The sequence below is a fragment of the Prionailurus viverrinus genome, chromosome E2 (assembly GCF_022837055.1).
Source record: "Prionailurus viverrinus isolate Anna chromosome E2, UM_Priviv_1.0, whole genome shotgun sequence".
Taxonomy (NCBI): domain Eukaryota; kingdom Metazoa; phylum Chordata; class Mammalia; order Carnivora; family Felidae; genus Prionailurus; species Prionailurus viverrinus.
In genome coordinates this window covers 37,037,636-37,052,684 of record NC_062575.1, presented here as the reverse complement: position 1 = coordinate 37,052,684, position 15,049 = coordinate 37,037,636, and the positions used below count along the sequence as shown (strand labels likewise).

At 37.3% G+C, this 15,049-nt stretch overlaps 1 protein-coding gene across 15 annotated transcripts in view; it reads left to right on the top strand.

The window, feature by feature from the left end:
- PHKB (phosphorylase kinase regulatory subunit beta) overlaps positions 1–15,049 on the top strand; it is a 262,064-nt gene that overhangs the window by 32,555 nt on the left and 214,460 nt on the right. For all 15 annotated transcript variants that reach the window (XR_007147237.1, XM_047834570.1, XM_047834577.1 and 12 more), the window contains one exon: positions 14,796–14,885. Coding sequence is in view for 12 of the 15 variants with exons in the window: in XM_047834570.1 (XP_047690526.1) it covers positions 14,796–14,885 (90 nt within the window). In the remaining 3 variants the exon portion in view is untranslated. The remainder of the gene's footprint in view (positions 1–14,795; positions 14,886–15,049) is intronic.

The window sequence follows — 15,049 nt, the reverse complement described above, 5'->3', positions numbered from 1 at the left end:
GTAAAATGTATTGTGAAAAGGAAGAGCTATGATTAAAGTATTTTCAATGTGTTATAAGAATGTAGAAGATGGAACAATTAACTCTGTGGGAATTCAAGAAGGCCTCTTTCTGATCATGTGATTCACCTAGTTCAATTTAATAAATATTGAGTACCTCTTAGTACTATTATCAGGGATATAGAGTTGAGAATGTATTGGAGTAACTTGTCCCTTCTGTAGTAGTATAGAGTATACTTCTAGTTTTTATCATTGGAGGAGTAAAATAATTTAAAGATGAAGAAATCATCATCTGAAGTTAATGATGTAACTTAAATTTCAAAGTTTCTTGAAAATATATTGTATCTCATATAGATTTATATAGGATAAATGTATAGATTATTGTACTCTGAGAACTCTTGCTATCTTAGGAGCTCAAAAATTAATGTTTTAGTAATTTACTGATAAACCACAGATTTTTATCAGTAATTCACTGATAAAACACAATGGTTTGCATATACTTATGCATATCAGTACAAAGAATATATAAATCTTATGGAAACTATGGAACTATTTGACCGTCTAAAAATGCAGGGTCTTCAGATTCTGCTTAGTTCTTAATTTGTGTAACATGTTAACTCAGGGATTTTGGGTTTTTTGTTGTTTTTTTTTTTTACTATTTTATTTTATTTATTTTTTTGCACTACATCATTGTATAAAAGTATTTATTTACTTATTTATTCAATATATGAAATTTATTGTCAAATTGGTTTCCATACAACACCTAGTGCTCATTCCAAAAGGTGCCCTCCTCAATACCCATCACCCACCCTCGCCTCCCTCCCACCCCCATCAACCCTCAGTTTGTTCTCAGTTTTTTTTTTTCAATATATGAAATTTATTGTCAAATTGGTTTCCATACAACACCCAGTGCTCATCCCAAAAGGTGCCCTCCTCAATACCCGTCATCTCCCCTCCCCTCCCTCCCATCCCCCATCAACCCTGAGTTTGTTCTGTTTTTAAGAGTCTCTTATGCTTTGGTTCTTTCCCACTCTAACCTCTTTTTTTTTTTTTTCTTCCCCTCCCCCATGGGTTTCTGTTAAGTTTCTCAAATCCACATGAGAGTGAAAACATATGGTATCTGTCTTTCTCTGTATGGCTTATTTCACTTAGCATCACACTCTCCAGTTCCATCCACGTTGCTACAAAGGGCCATATTTCATTCTTTCTCATTGCCATGTAGTATTCCATTGTGTATATAAACCACAATTTCTTTATCCATTCATCAGTGGATGCACATTTAGGCTCTTTCCATAATTTGGCTATTGTTGAGAGTGCTGCTATGAACATTGGGGTACAAGTGCCCCTATACATCAGTACTCCTGTATCCCTTGGGTAAATTCCTAGCAGTGCTACTGCTGGGTCATAGGGTAGGTCTATTTTTAATTTTCTGAAGAACCTCCACACTGTTTTCCAGAGCGGCTGAACCAATTTCCATTCCCACCAACAGTGCAAGAGGGTTCCCGTTTCTCCACATCCTCTCCAGCATCTATAGTCTCCTGATTTGTTCATTTTGGCCACTCTGACTGGCGTGAGGTGATATCTGAGTGTGGTTTTGATTTCTATTTCCCTGCTGAGGAGCGACGTTGAGCATCTTTTCATGTGCCTGTTGGCCATCTGGATGTTCTTTACAGAAGTGTCTATTCATGTTTTCTGCCCATTTCTTCACTGGTTATTTGTTTTTCAGGTGTGGAGTTTGGTGAGCTCTTTATAGATTTCAGATACTAGCCCTTTGTCTGATATGTCATTTGCAAATATCTTTTCCCATTCCGTTGGTTGCCTTTTAGTTTTGTTGGTTGTTTCCTTTGCTGTGCAGAAGCTTTTTATCTTCATAAGGTCCCAGTAATTCATTTTTGCTTTTAATTCCCTTGCCTTTGGGGATGTGTCGAGTAAGAGATTGCTACAGCTGAGGTCAGAGAGGTCTTTTCCTGCTTTCTCCTCTAAGGTTTTGATGGTTTCCTGTCTCACCTTCAGGTACTTTATCCATTTTGAGTTTATTTTTGTGAATGGTGTGAGAAAGTCGTCTAGTTTCAATCTTCTGCATGTTGCTGTCCAGTTCTCCCAGCACCATTTGTTAAAGAGACTGTCTTTTTTCCATTGGATGTTCTTTCCTGCTTTGTCAAAGATTAGTTGGCCATACGTTTGTGGGTCTAGTTCTGGGGTTTCTATTCTATTCCATTGGTCTATGTGTCTGTTTTTGTGCCAATACCATGCTGTCTTGATGATGACAGCTTTGTAGTAGAGGTTAAAGTCTGGGATTGTGATGCCTCCTGCTTTGGTCTTCTTCAGAATTACTTTGGCTATTCGGGGCCTTTTGTGGTTCCATATGAATTTTAGGATTGCTTGTTCTAGTTTCGAGAAGAATGCTGGTAGAATTTTGATTGGGATTGCATTGAATGTGTAGATAGCTTTGGATAGTATTGACATTTTGACAATATTTATTCTTCCAATCCATGAGCAGGGAATGTCTTTCCATTTCTTTATATCTTCTTCAATTACCTGCATAAGCTTTCTATAGTTTTCAGCATACAGATCTTTTACATCTTTGGTTAGGTTTATTCCTAGGTGTTTTATGCTTCTTGATGCAATTGTGAATGGGATCAGTTTCTTTATTTGTCTTTCTGTTGCTTCATTGTTAGTGTATAAAAATGCAACTGATTTCTGTACATTGATTTTGTATCCTGCAACTTTGGTAAATTCATGTACCAGTTCTAGCAGACTTTTGGTGGAGTCTATCGGATTTGCCATGTATAGTATCATGTCATCTGCAAAAAGCGAAAGCTTGACTTCATCTTGGCCAATTTTGATGCCTTTGAAATCCTTTTGTTGTCTGATTGCTGATGCTAGAACTTCCAAAACTATCTTAAACAACAGTGGTGAGAGTGGGCATCCCTGTCGTGTTCCTGATCTCAGGGAAAAAGCTCTCAGTTTTTCCCCATTGAGTATGATATTAGCTGTGGGCTGTTCATAAATGGCTTTTATGATGTGTAAGTATGTTCCTTCTATCCCGACTTTCTCAAGGGTTTTTATTAAGAAAGGGTGCTGAATTTTGTCAAAGGCCTTTTCTGAATTGATGGACAGGATCATATGGTTCTTATCTTTTCTTTTATTAATGTAATGTATCACGTTGATTGATATGCTAATGTTGAACCAGCCCTGCATCCCAGGAATGAGTCCCACTTGATCATGGTGAATAATTCTTTTTATATGCTGTTGAATTCGATTTGCCAGTATCTTATTAAGAATTTTTGCATCCATATTCATCAGGGATTTTGGCCTGTAGTTCTCTTTTTTTACTGGGTCTCTGTCTGGTTTAGGAATCAAAGTAATACTGGCTTCATAGAATGAGTCTGGAAGCTTTCCTTCCCTTTCTATTTTTTGGAATAGCTTGAGAAGGATAGGTATTATCTCTGCTTTAAACGTCTGGTAGAACTCCCCTGGGAAGCCATCTGGTCCTGGACTCTTATTTGTTGGGTGATTTTTGATAACCGATTCAATTTCTTCGCTGGTTATGGGTCTGTTCAAGCTTTCTATTTCCTCCTGATTGAGTTTTGGAAGCGTGTGGGTGTTCAGGAATTTGTCCATTTCTTCCAGGTTGTCCAATTTGTTGGCATATAATTATTCATAGTATTCCCTGATAATTGCTTGTATGTCTGAGGGATTGGTTGTAATAATTCCATTTTCATTCATGATTTTATCTATTTGGGTCATATCCGTTTCCTTTTTGAGAAACCTGGCTAGAGATTTGTCAATTTTGTTTATTTTTTCAAAAAGTCAACTCTTGGTTTCGTTGATCTGCTCTACAGTTTTTTTAGATCCTATATTGTTTATTTCTGCTCTGATCTTTATTATTTCTCTTCTTCTGCTGGGTTGAGGCTGCCTTTGCTGTTCTGCTTCTATTTCCTTTAGGTGTGCTGTTAGATTTTGTATTTGGGATTTTTCTTGTTTCTTGAGATAGGCCTGGATTGCAATGTATTTTCCTCTCAGGACTGCCTTCGCTACATCCCAAAGCATTTGGATTGTTTTATTTTCATTTTCATTTGTTTCCATATATTTTTCAATTTCTTCTCTAATTGCCTGGTTGACCCATTCATTCTTTAGTAGGGTATTCTTTAATGACCATGCTTTTGGAGGTTTTCCAAACTTTTTCCTGTGGTTGATTTCAAGCTTCATAGCATTGTGGTCTGAAAAGTATGCATGGTATGATTTCAATTCTTGTATACTTATGAAGGGCTGTTTTGTGACCCAGTATATGATCTATCTTGGAGAATGTTCCATGTGCACTCGAGAAGTAAGTATATTCTGTTGCTTTGGGATGCAGAGTTCTAAATATATTTGTGAAGTCCATCTGATCCAATGTATCATTCAGGGCCCTTGTTTCTTTTTTTTTTTTTTCTTTTTTTTTCTTTTTTCAACGTTTATTTAGTTTTGGGACAGAGAGAGACAGAGCATGAACGGGGGAGGGGCAGAGGGAGAGGGAGACACAGACTCGGAAACAGGCTCCAGGCTCTGAGCCATCAGCCTAGAGCCCGATGCGGGGCTCGAACTCACGGACCGCGAGATCGTGACCTGGCTGAAGTTGGACACTTTAACCAACTGTGCCACCCAGGCGCCCCTAAGGGCCCTTGTTTCTTTATTGACCGTGTGTCTAGATGATCTATCCATTTCTGTAAGTGGAGTGTTAAAGTCTCCTGCAATTACCACATTGTTATCAATAAGGTTGCTTATGTTTATAGTAATTGTTTTATATATTTGGGGGCTCCCGTCTTCGGCGCATAGATATTTATAATTGTTAGCTCTTCCTGATGGATAGATCCTGTAATTATTATATAATGATCTTCTTCATCTCTTGTTACAGCCTTTAATTTAAAGTGTAGTTTGTTTGATATAAGTATGTCTACTCCAGCTTTCTTTTGGCTTCCAGTAGAATGATAAGTAGTTCTCCATCCCCTCACTCTCAATCTAAAGGTGTCCTCAGGTCTAAAATGAGTCTCTTATAGACAGCAAATAGATGGGTCTTGTTTTTTTATCCATTCTGATACCCTATGTCTTTTGGTTGGCGCATTTAATCCATTTACATTAAGTGTTATTATAGAAAGATAATGGGTTTAGAGTCATTGTGATGTCTGTATGTTTTATGCGTGTAGCAATGTCTCTGGTACTTTGTCTCCCATGATCCCCCTTAGGATCTCTTGTAGGGCTGATTTAGTGGTGATGAATTCCTTCAGTTTTTGTTTGTTTGGGAAGACCTTTATCTGTCCTTCTATTCTAAATGACAGACTTGCTGGATAAAGGATTCTCGGCTGCATATTTTTCTGTTCAACACATTGAAGATCTCCTGCCAATCCTTTCTGGCCTGCCAAGTTTCAAAAGAGAGATCAGTCACGAGTCTTATAGGTCTCCCTTTATATGTTAGGGAACGTTTATCCCTTTCTGCTTTCAGAATTTTCTCTTTATCCTTGTATTTTGCCAGTTTCACTATGACATGTCGTGCAGAAGATCGATTAAGTTCTGTCTGAAGGGAGTTCTCTGTGCCTCTTGGATTTCAATGCCTTTTTCCTTCCCAGATCTGGGAAGTTCTCAGCTATTATTTCTTCAAGTACACCTTCAGCACCTTTCCCTTTCTCTTCCTCCTCTGGGATACCAATTATGTGTATATTATTTCTTTTCAGTGTATCACTTAGTTCTCTAATTTTCCCCTCATATTCCTCGATTTTTTTTATCTCTCTTTTTCTCAGCTTCCTCGTTTTCCATAATTTGATCTTCTAGTTCACCTATTCTCTCCTCTGCCTCTTCAATCCGAGTCGTGGTCGTTTCCATTTTATTTTGCATCTCGTTTAAAGTGTGTTTCAGCTCCTCCTGACTGTTCCTTAGTCCTTTGATCTCTGTAGCAATAGATTCTCTGCTGTCCTCTATACTGTTTTCAAGCCCAGCGATTAATTTATGACTATTACTCTAAATTCACTTTCTGTTATATTATTTAAATCCTTTTTGATCAGTTCATTACCTGTTGTTATTTCCTAGAGATTCTTTTGAGGCGAATTCTTCCATTTGGTCATTTTGGATAGTCCCTGGAGTGGTGCGGACCTGCAGGGCACTTCCCCTGTGCTGTGGTGTATAACTGGAGTTGGTGGGCAGTCCGTAGTCAGACCTGATGTCTGCCCCCAGCCCACCGCTGGGGCCACAGTCAGACTGGTGTGTGCCTTCTCTTCCCCTCTCCTAGGGGCGGGATTCACTGTGGGGTGACGTGGCCCGTCTGGGCTACTTGCACACTGCCAGGCTTGTGGTGCTGGGGATCTGGCGTATTAGCTGGGGTGGGTAGGCAAGGTGCACGGGGGCAGGAGGGGCAGGCTTAGCTCACTTCTCCTTAGGTGATCCACTTCAGGAGGGGCCCTGTGGCAGCGGGAGGGAGTCAGACCCACTGCCGTAGGGGTGGCTCTGCAGAAGTACAGCGTTGGGTGTTTGCCCAGAGCAAGCAAGTTCCCTGGGAGGAACTGGTTCCCTTTGGGATTTTGGCTGGGGGATGGGCGAGGGAGACAGCGCTAGCAGCGCCTTTGTTCCCTGCCAAACTGAGCTCTGTCGTCCTGCGGCTCAGCAGCTCTCCCTCTACTTGTCCTCCAGCCTTTCCGCTTTCGGAGCAGAGCTGTTAACTAATACCTCCCAGATGCTAAGTCACTCTTGCTGTCGGAACACAGTCTGTCCAGCCTCTCCGCTTTTACAAGCCAGACTCAGGGCCTCTGCTTGGCCGCTGGGCTGTCCCTCTGCCCCGGCTCCCTCCCGCCAGTCCGTGTAGGGTGCACTGCCTCTCCGCCCTTCCTACCCTCTTCCGTGGGCCTCTTGTCTGTGCTGGTCTCCAGAGATTCCATTCTGCTAGTCTTCTGGTGGTTTTCTGGGTTATTTAGGCAGGTGTAGGTGGAATCTAAGTGATCAGCAGGACGCGCCTTGATCCCAGAGTCCTCCTATGCCGCCATCTTCTGCCGGTCCCCCCAAATATTACTATTTTAAAAGTTTATTTATTTTTGAGAGAAAGAAAGAGAGAGAAGAGACAATCCCAAGCAGGCTCTGTGCTGCGAGCACAGAGCCCAATGCAGGGCTCAAACTCACCAACCTTGGAAGTCAGAACCTCAGGGATTTTGGTTTTTTACTGCTTCTTTGCACATACTTTCTTATTAGTTTATTAGCCTCTACTTCACAGGCTTCAAAAACTACTCCTTAGGCTTTCAGATACTTGTTACTAACTGAAAAATCACAACTCTTAACATGTCCTCTATCTATAAAATTAGTTGCTTATGGTAAATTAGCTAAGGCAGGAGAAGATTCTAAAGTTGGAATCATTAGAACAGGTGCATTTCAGCTTGCTCTATTTCCAAAGTAGACAATCAATCAATAATAAAATCCAGAAAGAAGATACTGATTGATTCTTTCCTTGGGCTAGGATTCTACTCACAAATTTGTGTATTTTTCTGCTAGAATCCAAGACCCAAAGAAAAATGAAAGTATGCTGTTTACTTTATGTTTTAACTTTGTGTCAATATTCAGTACTGAATGCTACGTAAAATACTTACAAAAATCAGTATATGTTCCCTGAGGCAGTGATATTTTTAGAGACATGAATGCAATTACACAAAAAGCTGACTTGTTTAAGCTATTTGCAAATATTGTTTGTTCATGTTAGGTTTGAAATCTTGCATAAAATTGTAACTGTGAGAAAATATAAGTAGGCCATATGCTACATTATCAGACACTAGAGTTTTTATACAGCTTTTGAAAATTAAGTTATATTATTTCAAGAAGAAATGGTCTGTTTGAATCCCATAACTTGAGATGGTCTCTGCTTATAATTTGGGATGAATGGACCTTTCTATTCAGTATTCTGTAACCAAAAAAAAAAAAATTGGACCAATTTGATCCTTTTAAAATTCTGGGCCTCACTATTTACTTTAAAAGCCCTTTAGAAAATAAATTCCCTGGCACAAAAACAGACACACAGACCAATGGAATAGAATAGAAACCCCAGAACTAGACCCACAAACGTATGGCCAACTCATCTTTGACAAAGCAGGAAAGAACATCCAATGGAAAAAAGACAGTCTCTTTAACAAATGGTGCTGGGAGAACTGGACAGCAACATGCAGAAGATTGAAACTAGACGACTTTCTCACACCATTCACAAAAATAAACTCAAAATGGATAAAGTACCTGAAGGTGAGACAGGAAACCATCAAAACCTTAGAGGAGAAAGCAGGAAAAGACCTCTCTGACCTCAGCTGTAGCAATCTCTTACTCGACACATCCCCAAAGGCAAGGGAATTAAAAGCAAAAATGAATTACTGGGACCTTATGAAGATAAAAAGCTTCTGCACAGCAAAGGAAACAACCAACAAAACTAAAAGGCAACCAACGGAATGGGAAAAGATATTTGCAAATGACATATCAGACAAAGGGCTAGTATCTAAAATCTATAAAGAGCTCACCAAACTCCACACCTGAAAAACAAATAACCCAGTGAAGAAATGGGCAGAAAAGATGAACAGACACTTCTCTAAAGAAGACATCCGGATGGCCAACAGGCACATGAAAAGATGTTCAGCGTCGCTCCTTATCAGGGAAATACAAATCAAAACCACACTCAGATATCACCTCACGCCAGTCAGCATGGCCAAAATGAACAAATCAGGAGACTAAAGATGCTGGAGAGGATGTGGAGAAACGGGAACCCTCTTGCACTGTTGGTGGAAATGCAAACTGGTGCAGCCGCTCTGGAAAGCAGTGTGGAGGTTCTTCAGAAAATTAAAAATAGACCTACCCTATGACCCAGCAATAGCACTGCTAGGAACTTATCCAAGGGATATAGGAGTACTGATGTATAGGGGTACTTGTACCCCAATGTTCATAGCAGCACTCTCAACAATAGCCAAATTATGGAAAGAGCCTAAATGTGCATCCACTGATGAATGGATAAAGAAATTGTGGTTTATATACACAATGGAGTACTACATGGCAATGAGAAAAAATGATATACGGCCTTTTGTAGCAACGTGGATGGAACTCGAGAGTGTGATGCTAAGTGAAATAAGCCATACAGAGAAAGACAGATACCATATGGTTTCACTCTTATGTGGATCCTGAGAAACTTAACAGGAACCCATGGGGGAGGGGAAGGAAAAAAAAAATAGAGGTTAGAGTGGGAGAGAGCCAAAGCATAAGAGACTGTTAAAAACTGAGAACAAACTGAGGGTTGATGGGGGTGGGAGGGAGGGGAGGGTGGGTGATGGGTATTGAGGAGGGCACCTTTTGGGATGAGCACTGGGTGTTGTATGGAAACCAATTTGTCAATAAATTTCATATATTAAAAAAATAAAATAAAAAAAAAAAGAAAACAAATTCCCAGTGGATCAAAATTTCCCTAAATGGGAGAATTTATTATGAAAAGCTTAGAAGAACGTTGAGGCAACTATGTAACCTAGAGATTGTCAAAAGCATTTTTTATTTATTAGTTTTAAGTTGTTATTTAAATTTCTGTTAACATGTAGTGTAATATTAATTTCAGGTGTACAGTATAGTTCAATACAATTGTTTAGTACAATAATATTCAACATTTCTATAGAACACCTGGTACTCATCACAAGTGTACTCCTTAATCCCCATTATCTGTTTAACCCATCCTCCCACCCTTCTCCCTCTGGTAACCACCAGTTTGTTCTCCATAGTTAAGAGCCTGTTTCTTGGTTTGCCTTTCTCTCTCTCTCTCTCTCTCTCTCTCTTTTTTCTCCTTTGCTCATTTTGTCAAAAACCTTTCTAAACAGAAAGGAAAACTAGAACCAAGTGAGGAAAGATAGATATATTTAACTATTGAAAGTTTTTTATATTGTAGTATTGGTATACTAACGAAAACTCAGGGGAAAATATTTGAAATGAAATAGCAAAATAGCAAAATATTAAATAGCTTTTAGAAATTGATGACAAAAACACAAATAAAGCAATAGCAAATGGCAATAGGATGTATGCAATTCCTAGAAGAGCAAATCCAAATGGCCAATCTGTAAAGATTTTTCAAACTCACTAATTGTATGAGAAGTGAAAAACAAAAGTGAGATAACTACTTTGTTTTTATCAGATTGGAAAAACTTTTAAAAGTAAGGAGCACTTATATCTAGTAGACATGTGAATTGTTTTAGCCTTTAAAAAATACAATTTGCCATTATTTTATAAAAAGTACATTTATTGCTTAATTTAGTACTTCTAGGAATTTAGAGGTGAGTAAACTTCTTTTATAAAGGGCAAGATGGTAAAAATTTTAGGCCTTCGCAGACCATTTGTTTTTTGTCACAACTACTCAAATCTACATGACTTCGCTGAATGCGGAGTTGGAAAGACATGTGTTGTAACATGCTATTATATGGTATTTCCAAGGTACAGATCTATAGGTATCAGTCAATTCAAGAGCATATATAATAGTAAAATGTAAAACTAGGAAGCGATGAATTTTGAATACTTATTACCTTTGTTTTTAATAATTGTTCATCTATAAGCTTTTATAATTTAATTTTCATTTATGTGTTTCATAACCAGCTCCCAAAATTCCTGAAAATTTAACAGTTAACTCTTTTCAGCCAGTATTAATTGGTTCTAGCATACTACTGGCTGTATCTGTGTACACATAAGGATGTTTTGCAGGATTGTTTATGATGGCAAAAATAGAAAAGTATATACTTCTTGATAGGGGAGTAACTGAGTAAATTATACTGTGTCAATACCCTGGAATATATAGCAGTCAAAGAAACAATCATTGCCTTTTTTGATTTCCATGCGTGTTGTCAAATGGGAGGAGCAGGAAGCAAGGAAGGGTCTATTTCATGACCCCATTTTTATAAAACAAGCGACAAAAGACTTCCTTCATTGATGCATATATATATATTTTTAGATAAATATGGAAAAAGTATGTTTACATGGGAATGAGGACAGAAGAGGGCAAGAGGTGAGTTAAGGGAGCAAAGGGTTAGCGTCCATGAGAAAAAGAGCATGTATGTTATGAGTCCTTGTGTAAATTTTGTGTATGTTTATATATATTGCTTAAAGAAATGCCTGAAAGGAATGTACCAAAATGTTAATGATGCTTGTTTTAGGGTGAGGAATGTTAGATATTTTTTTAATCTGAAAAGAAATTATTTTAATTGAGGGAGAAAATCAGAATCCTGTAGGCTTTCTAAAGATTTAGGTTTATAATAAAATTCTCTCTCGTGAAAGATCATACTTGGATCAGTGTTCAACAAAATTTACCCTGTTAGTTATATATCTTTTCATGTGTATCACTTAAAAGAAACAAACCCCTTGGCATGTAGTATCTTATTTCATAAGACCTTACATCAGCTTTAGAGCTGTGATAGTATATCTGCAAGTTTGTATATATGTTTATGACTTCATGTTTAGTTGTTTTCTTCATTTTCAGATGGCAGTGCATTGTTTGAATTTGCTTTTATTTTCAAAGATTGCAAGGTAGAAGTTTCCTGTTCCCTCAGCCCCACAGGGACGCTGAATTTTCCTATCCTTTGTTTTTTAAGGAACTCACACTCTGACTCATATTACTCTTCTTCAAAACTTTATCTTACCTTTCCTACTAATCTGTGGGTCCTGGTGGCCTACTGGATATATGGTCCAGAGTTTTATGCATACAATGCATATATTAGTTGAGAACAAATAATGGTATTTATCTTCATCTATCACCATACATGGAAAAATGATAAAGTTAGTTAACGGTTCACCAAAGCCTTGATTAATAACATTTTTGTATGTACAGTATTAAAGGGCTTTCAATCATATAATGAAAGATTGTATGCCCAAATAATAGAGTATTGAAATTGTTTTGGTTTGCTTATCCGGTTTCCACCTTGACTTCCCTTTTGAGTCCTCATTTTTATTCTTTTAGTGTTTGCTACTTGAATTACCAGTTCTGTCTTGTGATTGCTTAAGAGCCTCCCCCATAACACTTAGAAACCTTGTTGGTGTTTTATAGTGCCCAATTCAGAAAGTTTGTAGCTTTGTTAAGGTTATGCGCATTCTTGGTATTGTTTTTGTCTCATGGAAATTTCTTAGGAAATTCCTTGTTTAATCTGTTAAATAAAATAACCCTTCCTCTTACGTGATAAAACTGGAATATTACTCTGCCTCTTGTATTATTGTTCTTTGTCAGTGAATATCTTTGGTAGTAATGTGCTCTGAAATGAGACTAGATTGTATTTTTGTAATACCAAGAGAATTGACAGCTAAAAAATCAGATTGACATGTTTAAACTCATTTTACAAATTGGAGAAATGATAATTTTTATTTTACTTTGTGATGTTTAAATATAGGCATAATACAAATGGGAAAAACATGAAAAGGAAAAATTTACATTGAAACGCTTCATTTCGTTTTGAACTCTAAACATTTAATAGTGTTTTCTGTTATTTTGCATCTTTCTCATTGTCTTTGGGAATTCATGCTCTATTGATTGCTTTCTCCACATTTTTATTTGCATTGAACCTTTTCAGGCTAATTCTTGTTTAAAATGTTACCATTGATTACTTTTCCTTTGACTTGAGATTTATGGTACTGTTTGCCATAAATTGTGTGGAACATCCTTGTTTAATTTTATGCATTTACTTCAGAAGCAATACAATGGTGATTATTAAAATGTTAACATTTATTTAGGTAAGCTGTTCTTAAGTCACCATGGGCTTTCTTGAAGATATAAGAACGTATAAGAAAATATTGATTCTTAGTGATTTTACTTTTATATTTTTCTGCTATACTTTAAACATCTTCTCTTTTAGCTCTTACTGCATTGGTATTTATTTTCCTGAAAAGTCTGGTTTTCCTTTTGTTTATTTTTGTTGTTTTTAAGAAGCTCCCTTCAGTGATTTTATTGACAAACATTAGATGATAGAATCATTTTAGTCTTTTTTTAGGATTTGAGGGGCACCTTAAATGTAATAGCACTTTTAAAAATAAGTATTTTTTACCCTAAAATCCAAGATACAATGTCATTAAAACAATCTTTCAAAATAAACTCACAAGTATGGTAGATACAAAGGTGGATTTCAATTTTGCATATTCTATTTAAATTTTTATTCACATGCACATGTATTGTTTATCTATGTAATGAAAGTATATGTAACTTCTGGTGATGTTATTTCTCGTATATAAAGCAAAATATTAGCTCTTTTAATAATAGAGCTCTAAAAAAAAAAATGGAAATATCATTCATCCGCAATCCTTCCACCCAGCAAATGTGTCTTCTTTAATCTTTTTATGTATGTACCCCAATTTACAACTTGTGATGATTTGTACCTGATTTTATTTTATTGTTGTATGAACTTCACTGAGAGTGTGTAAACTCCTAGAGCTTAGCACCTCATGTGTAAGCAGTAGCCATATTATTTTTTTTCCCAGCTACCAGGCTGCCTGTATACTTAACACCTACCCAGAGCTATTGAATGCAGGGAGGCAGAGGGCATGGCCAAGCCCTGACCTCTTGTGCAGGAGTCCCGAAGCTTTCTTGTCTGTGTTTATAGGCCTTCCCATTCTTACCTATGGGGCAATTCTGGTTGGTGTCATTGTGAAGATTCTTTTTTAGAAAATCTCTTCACTCTGAGGAAGTCATTTTATATTGCTGATTTTATGCACAAATCATCGTTCTTTCCAACATAAGTTAATGAGATTATTGCCTTAATATATAGATCCTTTCATTACTTCCTTGTTTATTATCTTCCTAAACATAAAGGGATTCCAAATACCTTGGCTTTATACTAGCATACTGGACATTGCAATTTTAATTTTCTTAAAAAAAAAGATTCTTAATGCATGCCAACACATCCCCCACCCCCAGGTAAATTTTAGGGCCACTCTTGTGCTGTGTGGTTGGATTATATGATGTTCGTTACCTGAATCCAGTCGTGGATTCGTTGTGACCTTGAGATGTTTATAATTTGAGTGCTTTTAACAAAGAATGAGAGATAGTACTTAGTCCGATGGCTGAAGGTTCAGAGGTCTTCCTTTCAGTGAGCAGTTGAGAATGTGCACCAGTCAAGTGAACAATTTGCTGTATCTATTTTGTGGCAAATTATCATAATTATTGGGTATTCTGCAGCTTCTGAGCAGTATGCTCTGTTAATACCTTGGAGTAGTTTTCATGGATGAGAAGTAGAAATGGTTTCTGCTTTAGTACAGATAATATGTCATGAGTTTTATCTAACGAGGAGTAAGTAGAGTCTTCAGAATTTTAGTATGAAAACTCTCTGAATATTCATGGAGTGGATGACTTTGGAGCATGTCAGTATTATCTTTTTTCTTGAGATTTTTGGGGTATGATCATTTGGCAGAAAATTGCTTGATCATGAGCATGAAGAATAAGGTTTGGATTTTAGGGCATTTAAGTAGACATTTCTCAAAGGGAACTGAAATTATTGACCTAGGGACTATCACATAAGTATTAGTGGTATTCGGGTTGTTGGGAACAGTATATATATGAATTAGCTATAGTAACTGCCAGGTGTTGGGGGGTTGGCGGTGTTCCCATAACATTTGGAACCCTTCCGTACTTGTTTCAAGGGCAATTTCTTCTCTCTCCCCCTACCAAACATTTGACCGGTAATATAATGTGTGAGTTCACATATAAAAATGAAAATTAGATTGCTAAGTAGTGCTTTTTCATTTATTTAGAAGTTTTGTTTATCTTGGTGAAAATGACTGAATTTGGTGGGTTTTCATTTTTCTTTTAGGTTCAGTTTATGAACCTCTGAAAAGCATTAATCTTCCGAGACCTGATAATGAAACTCTGTGGGATAAATTGGATCATTATTACAGAATTGGTAAGGAATACTTGAGGAAAACATGTCCTTAGGTAGTTATGATTAGTATTTACTCTACCTTATATTGCATATGTTACATGCATGGTGATGATCTCTCATTTGGATGTGGGGATAGTTTCATTGCTTAGGCAGCTATATATTCCAATTGGATCTTGACCCTGGGA